This window comes from Centruroides sculpturatus, unplaced genomic scaffold, assembly GCF_000671375.1.
Source record: "Centruroides sculpturatus isolate CEXI.00-Female unplaced genomic scaffold, Cexi_2.0 scaffold750, whole genome shotgun sequence".
Taxonomy (NCBI): Eukaryota; Metazoa; Arthropoda; class Arachnida; order Scorpiones; family Buthidae; genus Centruroides; species Centruroides sculpturatus.
The window spans coordinates 398824-414330 of record NW_019384899.1 but is presented as its reverse complement, the minus strand read 5'-3'; the positions used below and the strand labels follow the sequence as shown (position 1 = coordinate 414330).

Genomic DNA, 15507 nt, shown 5'->3' with positions numbered 1-15507 from the left:
ATAAGCCTACGTCATTGTTAATATATTTCGCTAGTTTGGCCTGCATGTCGAGTATTATGTTTTCCCGTGGCTCCTACCATTTTAGAAGCTCCTTTCCACGCTTCATTCCGCCAGGATCCTAACGTGTTTTTATCAGGAATGAGATCTCTGTAATTCTGGTTATTGTAGAGTTGAAGAAATAAACCATTTACTGTTGTGAGAAATTTGAAAGATTAGGTAAAGAGTTTAATAGAAACGGCATGCAACTATAGCTGTCTGTGAAACTATATGTATACCTTATATAGAATATAAGTTTGCTTTATGATTACTTTAACTCACTTCTGATGGGGAAAACTCTATTGCGCATTTGACAGTAAGACCAGTTTATTATTTCTCAGACTGGAAGACATTTCCTTGGGCAATCACGACATTTATTGTTAAAATTTATTACATAAGTTTGGCGGCCGAAATACCTTGTAATTAAAATGATGTCATAGCTTAATAATTGTGAGAAATGGAAGAAGCGTTGCATTTGCCCATGAAAAATAGACAAAGAAAACATGCCAGTAAGTGCAAGAGACTGATATGTAGAAACTACACCATTAGGATGTGTATAAATTGTGCACTATATCCTGGATAACAAAAGTATATTAAGGCCTTTTTGTAATCTGTTACTTTACATGGCATTTAATTTATACACTAATTTAAAGTAAAACGTATTAACGACATTCTTATAATATTGAACAATCGTCCGTAGATTTTCAAAATTAAGGCGAATGTGTTCGCTAGCATGATTAAATTGGGAGGTTGGGACGGGAAAGATGTTAGAATGAACAAAATTAAAACCAAAAATATACTAAAAACGGTATTAATATAAAAAGTTTTCTGTACTTTAACACATAGTTCTACAAAATAGAAGTAAAACATATTTTATTATTTTCGACTGTAAATAGGAATTAACTTTGAGTGTTTAATATAATGGCAAACATTCTAAAATAGATGAAGAATAACAGGGGGTGTATTCAGAGAATGTTAAAGGTATAGCCTATACGCTCCATTAAGGCTAAAATATATAATTTTTTTTTTTGTTAATACCGTATGAATTATAATCACATACAGTAGTGAGATAAAAATAAATAAAGTTATTTATATACAAATGAGTATTTCTTCCAGATGCAAAAATATCATTATTAATTGTCTCGCAGTCCCGAAATCACTTGTAAATTCTCTCTTTAAAAGTAGAAAAATATTGTGAAATTGATAATAGAGTTAATTTCACATTTATTTCATTTCGGGAAATGAAAAAGCTGATGTAAAGCAGCAGTCACTTTCAAAGACTACAAAATTAATTTAAACTGTATGATTTTTTCAAAACCTTTTAAAAATATGTCCACATTTACACAGGTTTTAAATGTAACTTTGTATGTTTAAATATAACAATGGAAAATTAACTAAACTATTTTTTCAGCTTAAGAAAAAAAAATTCGTCACCAATAAAAACATTTTATTTTCTCCTTCACAACTATAACTGGCACGTGGAATTTTCCGGATTTTCTTCGCGTTTATAGCACCTAAATGGAGTCTGTTTCCCATAGAAGTCCTCCTGAGACACATCACCCACCTGTCGTGTTGCCCTATACAAACGAACGCAGTTTGCAAAATAAGATCAACAGCACTTATTTTACTGGATATAAATTTTAAATACAGTATTACTTAAGATATTTTCTGATGGTCGAAAAGAAAATTTTATTGGCCAGTTATTAAGTAGTAAAAACATGTATAGCATACATTCAAATATTTTATATTTTTGTATAGAATATTTAAAAATTGTTATTATTGTTTTCTTACCGAGGTGTTATTAATAAACTGGATTTACAAAGGCGATGTCTCAGTACGTTCAACACTCACATGTAACTACGTCTGCCACTGGGTTAAGCCCGCAAAATTGAGGCCAATTACAATAAACATATTGAGACATAAAAGGAGCATCGAAAATAGATTTGTCGCTAGAATTACTTTTTAGATAAATATAATAAGGCCTATACTCATATAAAGAATGCTTGATTTATTTATCTTTACTGAACTATTAGAAAATATTAGAAACTTTCATTAAAAATTTATTTTAAAAATTTTGGTAGGGGACGGACATCAGTCTCCTGGAATACAGTACGCCTATGAATATTCCATTATGTTTTAATGCTTCGTATAAAATTGTTTTTTATTTTGAGTGTAATATGATTATTGGGCTACAATTTGAAAAATTTATAGACCTATAAATTCCCACTGTCGTCCGTCCGTCTGTCTTTCCTTAATCTCGAGAACCGTGTTAGATATATGAAAGTCGAGATCAGATGAGAAAAGCTTAGGGGCAGGAGGCCTCGATTAACTTTAAACGAACTAAACAGAAGTTCGTTTAAAGTTAATCGAGGCCTCCTGCCCCTAAGCTTTAATCGAAAATCATGTAAATTTAATTCAAAAATTTTACCCTGAAAGGAGTTACTGTATATAGATGCTGGCATGACTATTGCTAACAGGAAAAGTATTATGTACAGGGGGAAGACACGGGTAATTTGAGGTGGAGAGCATATAATTTAAATTAAGTTGTTTAAAAATTTCAGCTCGGCACTGTGACAACGTCATAATAAATAATTGCTCGTATTTATACATTTTTTGGATGTAAAAGAATCATATTTATACGCATATAACATACATTTTTACATGCGAAATAGCATTTATTTTATAAAATAAAATTTGTTTAGATATCAACTGTTCGAAGTTGTGAAATCATTTCTAGTCAGAAGACCGCATCTCATTTCACATGGCTTTCGTAAGGCAGCATATTGTATTGCAGGTAGAGTAAGTGTATACATTTAACATACGTAGGTCTATATTGCACTTATATAGATGTCTTTACTGGAAAAAGAACAGAAAAAAACATTTTATTAACTCAAAATTCATGATATGAAAGTTAACTTTTTAACAATAATTTTTCCATTAATAAACATCATAAATATTGCTTTTACAATTTACAACAAAAATTTTGTAATTTTATAAAATTTTTTTTATATTTATTAATGTAATTAATTCTAAGCTATACATTTAAAAGGATTTAAGCTATAAAAATTCGAATACGTTTAATATATTATTTAAGTTATCAATGTAATTGCAGAAACAAATTACTGTACTTACAGAATCGTAATGTAGACATTCTAAAATATTAAAAAGTCCTCAATTAATTAACTAAATAAAGATTTTATTATATTTTAAGGATTTAATAAGGATTGTGTTGGCGTATTTGATGGTAAAGAAGAAAAAGACAGCTCAAGAAGCAATTAGATTAATCAGAAGCAGAAGAGAAGGATTTAAATAAGGAATTTTTTATATAAGAATCTTTTATAATATTTTAATTACGTGATTTAGCTTATTAGAAGAAAATATATCTAATTAAAAATTTTAATTATAATTATGATGAAATGTACATTTGTAAATGCGAAAATTTTAAAAGGAAATTAACTCCAGTTTCACTCATCCAGTTGTTAAGTAGGTCAAATCTCGTCGCGTAGAGTGATTATTTTTAGAAAGCACAATGCGCAGATTTCTGTTATTTTTATTATGGCTGATAGTAAATTGAGTCCTATTTGCTCTCCATCGGAATTAATTTCTATACTGAAATTTCCTACTGGACGATACGAATTCCCAGAAGATCCTTATAATGAGGTATACGAGAACATTCTACTTGGAAATGGGTAGGTATACATATTGATTTTATATATCCTTTTATTATATTTTTATTTAATTTAATGTTCTTTTCTAGAGAAACTGCTCTCAACAGACCGCTGTTAAGAAGATTAAACGTTACTCACGTTGTAAATGCCGCATGCGGTACCGACCCCGAGTTAAATCTAATCGATACTAGTGCAGAATTTTATAAAGATGTCAATATAGATTTTTATGGAATATATGCTTTGGACATGTCGAGTTTTCCTCTACATCAGTTTTTTAATGCGGTTGCCGAATACATCGACAACGCTTTACAGTCTGGTGGTAAAATAATCAAATTATATTCTATGTAAAATGTTTAAACTACTCGACACTCTTCCCTTTTAACCTGAACTTCTCAATAGATCCTCTTTCTAATATTGAGTTGTAGACCCGATCATGGTGGTCTAGATCTACTTATTAAGTCAAAATTTATGGTAGGGTTGCTAAATTTTATTTTATTTTTTCTGAGGTCTTTGTTCAGTCTCGTAGAAAAGAATAAATTATCGTGAGGCCAGATTTATAAATAAGGAACAAACTAAAAAGCTTATGTAGACCTATAAGTAAGCCTGGTATTAGTAAGATTGCTTACACGAACCTGCAATTAATTTAATCTGTCAAAAATAGGTTTACATTATCTTACAATGCAAAGAGAACAAGGATGCAACGAATCTGTTTTAACTAGCACTATTAGTTGCAGTTCACGTGTTAAAAATTAACACTATCTACAGTTTACTGATGAAAGTAAGTCTATTATATATACTACATATATGAGCACTGCTGTCTAAGCTGAGACTATTACATTTTTAGGGGGCTTAGTTACCTCACATTCCCCGTAGCTACGTCACTATCATTGTTCGACCCAAAGGATTCTAACAGCTGACGATTCTATTATCTTCTTAAAGTAATATAGAAAAATAATGTAGGGGATGGAGCTTTCTGTTTAAGCAATCAAGGCCCACGAGTGGGATAAAACTTTGACCACGCCTAGCAAAACAATTTTTATAAAGTTTTGAAATAAACTTTTAATTCTTATCTTCTATTAATCTCATATTATCATTTAAAACACGATTTTCAGTAGTTTGCGAAAAATAATTTATATTTACAACATATTTTTTTTTATAGACAAACCTGTAAACATTGAAAAGATAAATATAGGATTTATTCTCTTTGTAACAAAGTTTTAATTTTTGTTTAGGTAGAGTTTTTGTCCACTGTCGACAAGGCATCAGTCGCTCAGCCACTTTGGTATTGGCATATTTAATGATAAAGAAGAATATGACAGCTCAAGAAGCTACTAGATTAGTCAGAAGCAGAAGAGAAATAACACCAAACGAAGGTTTTTTGTATCAAATCTGCGACTTGAATGAAAGGCTACAGTCTAAATAAAATCAACAGATGTTAAGAAACATTAGTTATATAATATTGTTGTAAAAAATAATCGTAATATAATAGAGTTTATTGTTTAGAATTTCAAATACTGCATTTTTGATCTCGTCCCTAATTTATGATTAATGTCGTGTCAATAAGATTTAACATTTAGAAAAAAGATAATAAAGCATTCACGCGAAACAAGCTTTTTAAATAGTAAAATTATCTTAAATTACCAGAATTTATATTGAAAAATTACATAAAATAATGTCTAATGCATTTTAAAACAATTTTTATTGTACTTTTTATATTTATAAATATTTTACGTGCTTTCTTCTGAATAAAAATATACAAAGAAAAAACATAAGAATACATTTTTAACCGCGTATCGACAGAAAATTTAATTTATATCACTATCACCCACAATGTGTTTTATATAGGCTGTGCAGTATATAAAACTAAATTTTGGGATTTCAAACAAATACTTCTCCTGATGAATGGTCCTGCTGTCATTCCCTCTATTTAGCCTGTTGCCTATTATGCCTACTCGTACTGACGTTATAAGAAAATTTTGAAACTAATTGGGCCGCAACTTGAAAAAACTCCCTTTAATCTCAAGAAAGAAGTTAGATATATGAATGTCAAGACCAAATATGGGAATCTTAGGGCCAGGAAGTCCCGATTAACTTTCGGTCTAGACCGAAATTCGCGTGATTTCAATTAAAAAAATTTTTCCAGAAGGGAGTTACATAGATGACCGGCATGACTCTGTTGTTATCAGGAAAAGTATGATATACAGGGGCAAGCCACTACTAATTTAAAGTGGACAGAATATATTTTAAATTAAATAAATTAAGAATATAATTAAAAATTGCAGGCCAGATGTCACAATAATTTTTACTCGTTTTAAATTTTGATAATGGTTTTACTTGTGTTTCACCAAGTTTCATCGAGTAGTTAGGTAAATTGTATTCAATGACAGTAAGTCGATAGATATACTAATCCTTCAGCTCGAATATTACACGAGGCTAATCCGGCGAGAGAATGAAGAGTCAAGGAGACGAAAGGGTTCGAAACTAACACGAGATCTTTCCCCCTTGAGCCACAATTGTTTATTCACTTTCCAATCTGATTATTTGATCTCTAACATCAGAAACTAGGGTTTAGCATGGTACCCACTGCCCAGGGCAATTTGTACGGATCAAACAATTGGATAATATGGATTATGTGTCATAAATTAAACCTTAATTCTGATTGGCTATGGGTTATATCATTTATCAGCGCTTGTGTCTTTATAACAGTATATAATATATAGATAGACATTAGATATATTTTTCGAAAGTTTTATTTCCGACCGATTACGTAATATTTACGGGAGTTGAGCTAGTGTTACGTCAGCTCTGAGGTGAGGTATAAAATACAGTCGACCCCCCCTATAAGACAGTAGATACGTTCCATTCTTTAGGAATCCGATTTCTTACGAGTCCTTCCAATCACAGCCCGACACGTGTCAAGTTTACGGACTACGGCTGTTTGAACGGTTTTCTTCCATAAAATTAATCGATTTTAGACTAATCCGACTCAACATTTCCAAAATACGTATATATATATTGGGAATAATCTGTATAAACTACGCTATAAACAAAAAATTGTAGGATTACTTACCGAGTGTGCACCATTCGACATCGCCATTGCTCAAGCTTGTTTTCGTCGCGGAACAACTCAGCAAACCGCGGCCGCGATTTCTGATGTTATTTTTCTGCGAAAACTTCGCTGAACTTTGGAGACATCATTAATATAAATAATTTTTATCGCCGTTACACCAAATAAACAGATGAAATTGTTATTCTAGAAAGATAATTTGAAACTTTATTCTATAGCAAATCCACAAAAATAAAGATTAAAATAAAAAAAATCAATAAATTTCTGCTTAGAAATTTCTTAATTTAAACGTGATATAAAAGCATAAATATTGCATTGTGATTTGATATTATTGATTGTGTGGAAAGTGTAAATTGTTTCAATCATAAAGTCAACTGAAAATGTAATATTACTGAAAAGTTATTCTCAGTCGAAATAAATGAACAAATATTTATTAGCGTAGGCTATACTCAGAAGCTTACTTTATCTTCATTGATACAATTTAATAAAAAGTCTGAGTAAAATGTGTTTTAAATATTCAGTTTGTAGATTAACTTCAAAAAATGTAAATAATCAAATGTTCATTTATAGCCTATATTTATACTCGAGAAACCACGATAAAAAGTAAAGGAAAATCAATGGATAATTTTAACCAATTAAAAATAATTGCCAAATTTGTTACTCTTTCGTTACAAGTTTTTTTCTTATAAATGAGCATTGTTTACATTTGTCTAGCTGTGAAGATCGATTTATTTGCTGTATCTGTATTCAGCAATATCGATAAATAATGTAATAGACCAAAACATTTTGTAAATATAAAATATAGCATTGTTCAATGACTAAAACCTGAAATGTATTCAAAATCAAGTCTTAAGTGTACATTAAACACTAGAACGTTTGCCTTTAGATTACAGTTGTGACAACTTCTTATAAGATTATTTTAAATTAACAATAGATTTCAATCTTATTTTTGAATATCTTATCTTACAAGGGCGATCGTGTGGCAGTGGTGAGGGATGATTATGGTCGTCAAATTCTTTTCGGGGATATCGCCAAAAACTAGCCTAAAACTACCGCGGAAATAAATTCACATAAAAATGAATTTTGTAACAATAAAAAAAAAGACTTTTCTTTACTAGACATAACTGTTTACAAAATCTTTTTCCGAAACGGTAATGAGAAAAAACGCATGGAAAAATACTTTAAAAATTTCCTACGTTTATTCTGTACTACTGGGGGGGGGTAAACCATAACCAACTAGTCCACTGTTGACAGGTTATTATAAAAATGTTGTTGTAATTTCTGTTTGCTTCTTTTTTATTCATCTTAATGGAGCCGAATATTTAAATATTAGAAATGATGCAGAAATAAAATAATAAATTGTTATTCATTTGCAGAAAATACGTTTAATGCTCTAAAGCCTGGACTCCACATTACCTGAAAACAGAAACTCAGAAACAGAACTGAAACATATAGAGTTTTCGTTTCAGTTATGTTTTCGTTTTAAGTTGACACCACTAGAAATGCGTCATCTGTTGATCAGTTCTGTAATTGTCGTAGAGTCAAACATGGACGACTCTACGGATTTTGCCATGCTTTCTCTGCATTTATTAACAATGAAATTGTTAATAATTGTTAACAATGAAATTGTTAATAATCTTTGAATTATTTACATTTTTTTGTCGTACAGACATGTGTATTTTCTAACTACTTCGATGAAGAATTCCAAATTTATTTGTTTCCTCGTCGTTTTTGCTACACTTTCCGCCATTACGACAATCAAACTACACGTGACTAATGCACGAGTAGTTTGATTATCGTAAACGCAAGGATTTATTGGTTGGAGTACGACAGAAGCGCGGAACGAAAACGGAAAAGTTAAATAATTTTTAACTCTGTTTTCAGTCTGGTTTCTGTTCAACTGAACGTTATAAAACTGAAAGTTTCGTCAGTTTGGCTTTCAGTTTTACGATTATGTCGCGGATTCCGGTAATGTGGAGTCCAGGCTTTATTGTCTCCAGCAGAAAATGAATGCAAAGTTAAATATCGTTCCATAACATTTTTATTGGGATTTTTAAAAATCCCAATAAAAACTATTAATTGTATGTCTTTATATTCATTGCAAACACGTTATTAAAGAGTTAATATAATTATAGAATAAAAATAATTTAACTTACTCATAAAATTCATCTTTTTAAACAAAATTCGCATTCGATAAACTAGCATCGAACAATTCACTTAGACAATCGCCGAAAAAGTATTCTTAACATCTATTGTTTATGCAACAATGAAAAACGTGCTTACGGAATGGTAATGGAAACGCGTGCTAAGAATTACGCATGTCAATCAATTTTATTTTGGGGGGTTTGGTGGGTAACTACAAAATAGACTCATGCGATCATAAATGAGGATGTTTGTTTGTTTGTTCGCTATATACTTCTAGGCCGTTCGTCCAATTGCTAAGAAACTCGGTACTTACTTTCAAATACTTCTATTCAAGAATCTTTAGATTGGGATTTAAAATTGCAACTTGGTGACCTGACCAATTACGTTTCATTGATTACAATAAAACAAATAATATTATAAATTATCATTATTATTATAGTATTAATATTAATTATTTTTACTATACGATAAGTGCTCTTTGTTAATGAAATGGTATAAAAAATTTATGATAATAATTCAATTTTTGTGGGCCCTTGACACTGAGCCCAGGACTTAAGCTCTATTGGTCTCTACGTGGATCTGCCCCTGGTTAGAGCAACATAATTGCCAAAGGAAGAGAGCCTTCCGAGAGAACTTTTATTTATGACTTATTATGCACAGTGAGTTATAAATAATATATTGATATTTCTAGGTCAAAAATAAATTAGAAATAAGAAATTTTTTTCGAACTTGGGACAAGGGTGACTACTACAAATTAGAACCATACGGAAAGTTTATTAACTGGCTGTTTATTATTCTCATCCTTCAAAACTTTTGAAATTTTTAATTATTTTGTTTAAATTTAAAAATTATTTATTTAAAATTTCTGAAATAAATTTTATTAGATTAGTAAAATAAATTTATAAATTTATTTTAAATAAATAAAATAAATTTAATAAAATAAAAATAAAATAAAATAAATTTATAAATGACAATCGCCTTGATTTTGTTATTACCAACTTCATAGTTTTCTATACAGGGTGTATCAGAATGACATTTTAAAAATTTGGGGGATTGTAGAGGATGAAATGTTGAACGTTTTGATATAAGGAACCCATAGCCAGAAATGTGATATAAAGTTTCTACAGTGGTAGGAAGTACTTGATCGCCCTTCACTTTTGTAGCTAACCTTCCTTTGACGTCATGTTATTGTTCATGACTTCTTCCTCTGAGGTTATGTAAAGTCCCTTGTGTATGCAACACCTGTAGGAACAGTTCATGAGCTTACGGAATGCATCTTTACAGCATTTAATACCATTAGAGGGGAGCGTGGCATCTTACAGAGAGTCGGACAAAACATGATTCATCGTTGTACATTATGTAACGAAGTTGGTGGTCGTCACACTGAACATTTACTCTAAAGTAGTGCAGCCACTGATTCGATGTACAATTTGATTGTACTCTACTGTTTTGTCAATAAAACTTGTCATAAATACTGTATTCTGCTGTTTCATTCAACATGCCGACTGCAAAGAGCAAAGTGCTGTAGAAATTTTATATTAATATTTATCACGTCTTTCTTAATTATGCGCAATTAACAGAGACCGAGATTAAAACAGTTGTCTTTATTTCGCCTATTTAACAATCAGTGACATGCCGTCATTGGAAGCCGCTTTCCTTGTATTTTCTTAAAAATAAATACGTATTAATTTTAGTTATATGAAAATAATCGCACAATATTTTATTATAACCGCATTACGTATCTTATTACAAATTTCTATACTACACGTGAAAAAAATGATAAGATTGCTATTGTATATTAGAATATTAGTGGCGGAGTGGAAGCGCTGTATCGTCAGCATCCAAAAAGCCAGATTCGCGCATGCGCTTTACAGAGCATCAACCCAACCCGGTTTAGCCGGTGGAAACCTAGGACCTCAGATGGAAGCTACACGTATACCGCATCCAATTCTATCTGGAACCCGTTCTGGGCTGTTAGCCGCCCGCCTGCTAGATATTTGGCCACCCTCGCCCGATTACGTGAATCACGAGTAGATTTATAACTTAACCCAACCGATAAGAATTTACTGGTATGTTTTTACGATAGTTCTGTATAGTTGACAGGAGTTTTAAAAAATCCGTTAAAATATTTGATATTTTTATTCCGCTCTCCCATTTTATATTACTCACGGAATTCAATGTTAAACCAGTGATATTACGATTTCGTACATCCCATCTTTAAGGGGATGCAGAAGAAAACGTGTACAATTCTTGTATAATGTTAAAAAATTAACTGACAGCGTCATTTACAATTAAATTTAATGAATGAGAGAGATGCACGAGGTACAGAAAAAGCTCTAGAATTTATTTTCCTTAAATTTACGATTTATACACATTTTCCTCAAGCCTACAAATATTCGAGTACAAAGTAACTGGTTTCGACTTATTTCTACTTAAGAAGTAGTTAAATAATTAAGCGCTTAGGGAATTGGGGACATAAACAAAACCCTGCTGAAAGAGCCAGAATATTACTTAAACAAAAGCTTAACCGAACCAATCTCTAGCCGAGTATAGTGAGGACTTCTTCGTAATATTAGATGTAATAAAGACAGACATTTTTCCAGTTCAACGAGAGTGACCGAAAAGTTGTAAATTTTGGAAATTTCCGTGGACGACACCTGGTCCTAAAATGAATTAGTTAGAAAACAAATGACTATTAAGTTTAACATATTTAGATTTTTACAGCTATGGCGAGAAACGTTTAAAATCTACAACAGCCTTGTCGCGTCCTTTGAGATATACTAGTGATGCGACAAAAGAGGTATTTGACATTAACCGGTATCGGCACCCTAGGGATTTGGCAGTCCGCGTGTATGCACGCTCTGCAACCGTCTTCGATTCCATTCATTAGCCACTCGTAGGGAGCTATTTGACTAAGTGCATTGTTTTAAGATTTAAAAAGTAAAGAATATTTTATATTTTTATGTACAGTACAGTACGTTTCTTTACAAAGCCATATTTAATTAGGATTTTCTTTAAAAGTATATTCGTACAATTGAAGAATATTTTGTACCAGGTATGTACCGGTACATCCATCACACATTTTATTTCACCAAGTTTTTATTATTTTATTTTTAATTGTAGCCCTTATATCGTGGCTAGCGATTCGGAATGTAATTGTGATATTAAAAATGCATTTAGAGNTTTTTTTTTTTTTTGCTTCTACGATTCACGATACATTCGCAATCGTGTATGCCACTAATGTCAAATGGGACTATTTTGTACGGGTAACTACACCACCACCGCATTTTTTATTTATTTTTTTTTCACACAACTGAATTTTGATCTTTTAAATTGAAATACCTGATTAAAGGGTGGCCGAAATTTTTCTCCGCCCCGGGCGGCTAACACCCACGGTACGCCACTGCGCATCTGAACTCGTCTATCAAAAAATTGGCGCATGGTATGCAAAAGGTTGGCCACCCCTGCCCTAGACCATCACTGACGCGCAATTGACTGATTACCCCTGGATGTCGGCTTCTTACAGAAACACAACTCCCTTCATCAAATGTCACAGCACGCCACTGTTAACAATACGTTTCCGATTGATAATTTTGCAACCCCTCTTCGGGTTGATGGCTTCAGTGTTTAAAGTTGTTGTCTACAACATAAAGAACGGTTTTTGTTTTCGACCGAGCTTACGATAAGGAAAAACGCTTGTATTTGACTAAACTTTAGTGGATTTTGATTACGTGCCCTATATTTATAGGCTCTCCAATAGTAACGTGTTGGGAGTGCCATGTATCACGAACTGGATTATTGAATGGTCTCACTGAACGAGTTGTTACTATGTGGTGTGTTTATACTGCTACTCATAATTCGAAATTAGCAGGGCCAGCTCGAGCTTTAGGTGCATTAAACAGTCGCCTAGGATACAAAAATTCTCTTTTCGTCTAATTAAAATAATTGAAAATTTTCTTTAACTGAACTTAATTAATAATTGAAATTTTTCAGTTAAAGAAAAATTTCAATTATTTTAGTTAGATGTATTGTGTGTACTGTACTGTACATCCAGAGCTGTCGCAGGTATGTGGGTTAGTCAATGCGCAAAGCATCTAGTAATAAAAAGGAAGGGAGCCAAGATTGAAATCTGCCTAAGGTGCCAAAAACTCTTGGGCCGGCTTTGGAGACTAGGCACCCAGGTCATCCTTGGCCGACACTATGGTTTATTTTTCTCAATTGCTTCTTTCCTATTCTCGTAACTGGGACCTCTCAGATTTCCTCATAGCCTGCTTTCCATTCAATCGCTGTCAATCGTTTCTTTGATTTAAACCGTGAAAAATTTCTCGAGTTCGAATTAGATCCCATTCTGGACCTCACGAGAATCCATTATAACGGATTATCCAACGCCAACTATCCGAAATATGAATTCAGTTAAAAATTATAATTTGATTATTTTCGTGAAGTATTTGAGATGAATTCCTTTTTTATTCATCTTTTAAATAGAAATTATCTTGAAATATTTTGAAGTGTTTGCAAAACACCATGGTTGGTTAATTCTTTTCTAAATAGTTATTATATAGGAGTCAACATATACATGATACATGAACTCAGCATATACATGTCAAAACGATCTCGTTAGGAAATAGTACAAGTATTAGTAAAAAGATGGCAGCATAGTATTTTTTATTCGCAATGAACGATGACAGTATACTGCCATCTAGAGTTACTTTTAGAAAATAAAAAGTTTCTGCATTCTTTAGCAAATTATCGGGAGTCGGGTTATTTTTACAGATATGTTACGCCAAATTTGTGCCAGTTTTATAGGAGAACAAATTGTGGCGCTAAATCGAAGTTTAACCGTACTTTTTCGCTTGTTGATTTTCTCTGTTACCCGTAAGGCATTATAGGCGATTTTAAAACAATCGCAACGTTTTGTGAACGATTTAAAATTTCTGTTTTATTGCTGCAATAGCATTTATAGTGATTATGAGAAACTCAGGGGTGTGGCAACGTAATTTTATTTTCCTGTTTTCTGTCTGGTGCCGTTATGCAATCCTAATTAAGCTGATAATCGTGACGAGAAACATTCAGATTAAACGTGATCAGTGAAAAGATGAGAATAAACTACATATTACTAGTTTGCATATCATTGACATGTATTATTTTAATACATTATAGTATTATGGAGTGTGTTATTCTGTTATAGTGGCGATGACAGATTTAAAACCTCGAAATTCCTAAGAAAAAGTATATGAGGCTTACCTGAAGCTTACAAATTCCTTTGCAGAAAAGGTTACTTATCACTGATTTACAATAACACATAATGAATCCTTGTTGAGACAATGGTTAATGCTCCTCGCAGAGTTAAAGAACATTTGACTGGTTAACCATATTGAAATCTGTAAGAGCAAATTCAATTCGACTTTCCAATATGTCTTGTTTATTTTTCAGTTAGTGCAGCAGTTAGTTCAGCTTAATTCACACTAAAATTACAACCAATGCATTCCCAGGAGCAAGTCATCCTCTAGCATGTATTCTCATTACTACATTTTGCCTGAGGCCAGATGGTAAGGAATAACTTTTCTGGATGACGTTAACTCGAGCAATCTGAATACTATGCTATTATGTTAAATTGTCCATAATGCGTTATAATTGTTTAATAATCTCCCATAACGATGTTGTGGGAAACCCAAAATAATTGTATAAAGAGAAAATATAGTATTTTAGTCTGGTTATTCAGTCATATGTGTTGTGGATGGTTTATTTTACTCAATGAATGTATTAGCCTATATTCTATTTTTTAAATATAGAAACGAGTTGTATTACTTTACCAGAAAAAAACAAAATTGTGTTTCGCGCTATCTGTTACGAAATTTTATTTTATAAACTTTTATATTATTAATTATTATGTAATGTCAAAAAGCTTAGTTTTGAGGGTAGAGACGAGCATAATTTAAAAAAAAAATTATAAATACCAATAACGAGCGGAATTTTAATTAACTCTGACCCAACTGGAAATGTGTGACACACGACGACCCGCCTATCTTCCCACCCCCTCGATCTTTAACCACCAAAATTTAATAGCATCAATCCTTCAATAGCACCAATCATCCAATAGCATCAATCCTCATTATAACTAAAAAGTTATATCAATGCTGATATGAGGGAGGAGTGATGAAGTGATAGGACAAGGTATCATTTCATCACTCCTTGGAAGATCTCCCATGTATTGCGATCAGCTAAGAGGAGTGCCTTCTGGAAGGACTTTCAATGGGAAACTGATCTCTACTTAGATGCTAGTAAATAATGTTAATATTTACTAAGATAATGAACTCTTGGCAATAGAAGCAGGGCCGGATTAACCCACTTTGGGGCCCTAGACATTTTCTTCTTACCGGGCCCCCTCGCTCACAAGAAATAGAGCACACAAAAAATATAAAACAATAAATAAAACAAAACTAAATAATGTGAAAAACTAAAACAAATCTTAAATTTTTATTAATAAAAAATATTTAATACACAACAATAAATTTTAGTTTTTCTAGAAAAGTTTGAACAGTTTGTTTATAAATTTAAAAAATTGAAATTTGTTTTATTAAATGTCTAACA

The 15507-nt window shown here is 31.8% G+C and overlaps 1 protein-coding gene across 1 annotated transcript; it reads left to right on the top strand.

The window, feature by feature from the left end:
- The first annotated feature begins 3474 nt into the window (after positions 1-3474).
- On the top strand, positions 3475-5127 carry LOC111631458 (dual specificity protein phosphatase 3-like). Its single transcript, XM_023375705.1, has 3 exons — positions 3475-3725; positions 3794-4023; positions 4937-5127. The coding sequence occupies exons 1-3, from the start codon at positions 3592-3594 to the stop codon at positions 5125-5127; spliced, it is 555 nt and encodes a 184-aa protein (XP_023231473.1). The 5' UTR covers positions 3475-3591.
- The last annotated feature ends 10380 nt before the right edge of the window (positions 5128-15507 follow it).

Bases quoted from the DNA above. Each gene is read 5' to 3' on its own strand.
- LOC111631458 (XM_023375705.1), top strand. From the start codon at position 3,592: ATGGCTGATAGTAAATTGAGTCCTATTTGCTCTCCATCGGAATTAATT. The intron at 3,726-3,793 runs GTAGGTATACAT...GTTCTTTTCTAG, and splicing joins AACATTCTACTTGGAAATGG to AGAAACTGCTCTCAACAGAC. The intron at 4,024-4,936 runs GTAAAATAATCA...ATTTTTGTTTAG, and splicing joins CAACGCTTTACAGTCTGGTG to GTAGAGTTTTTGTCCACTGT.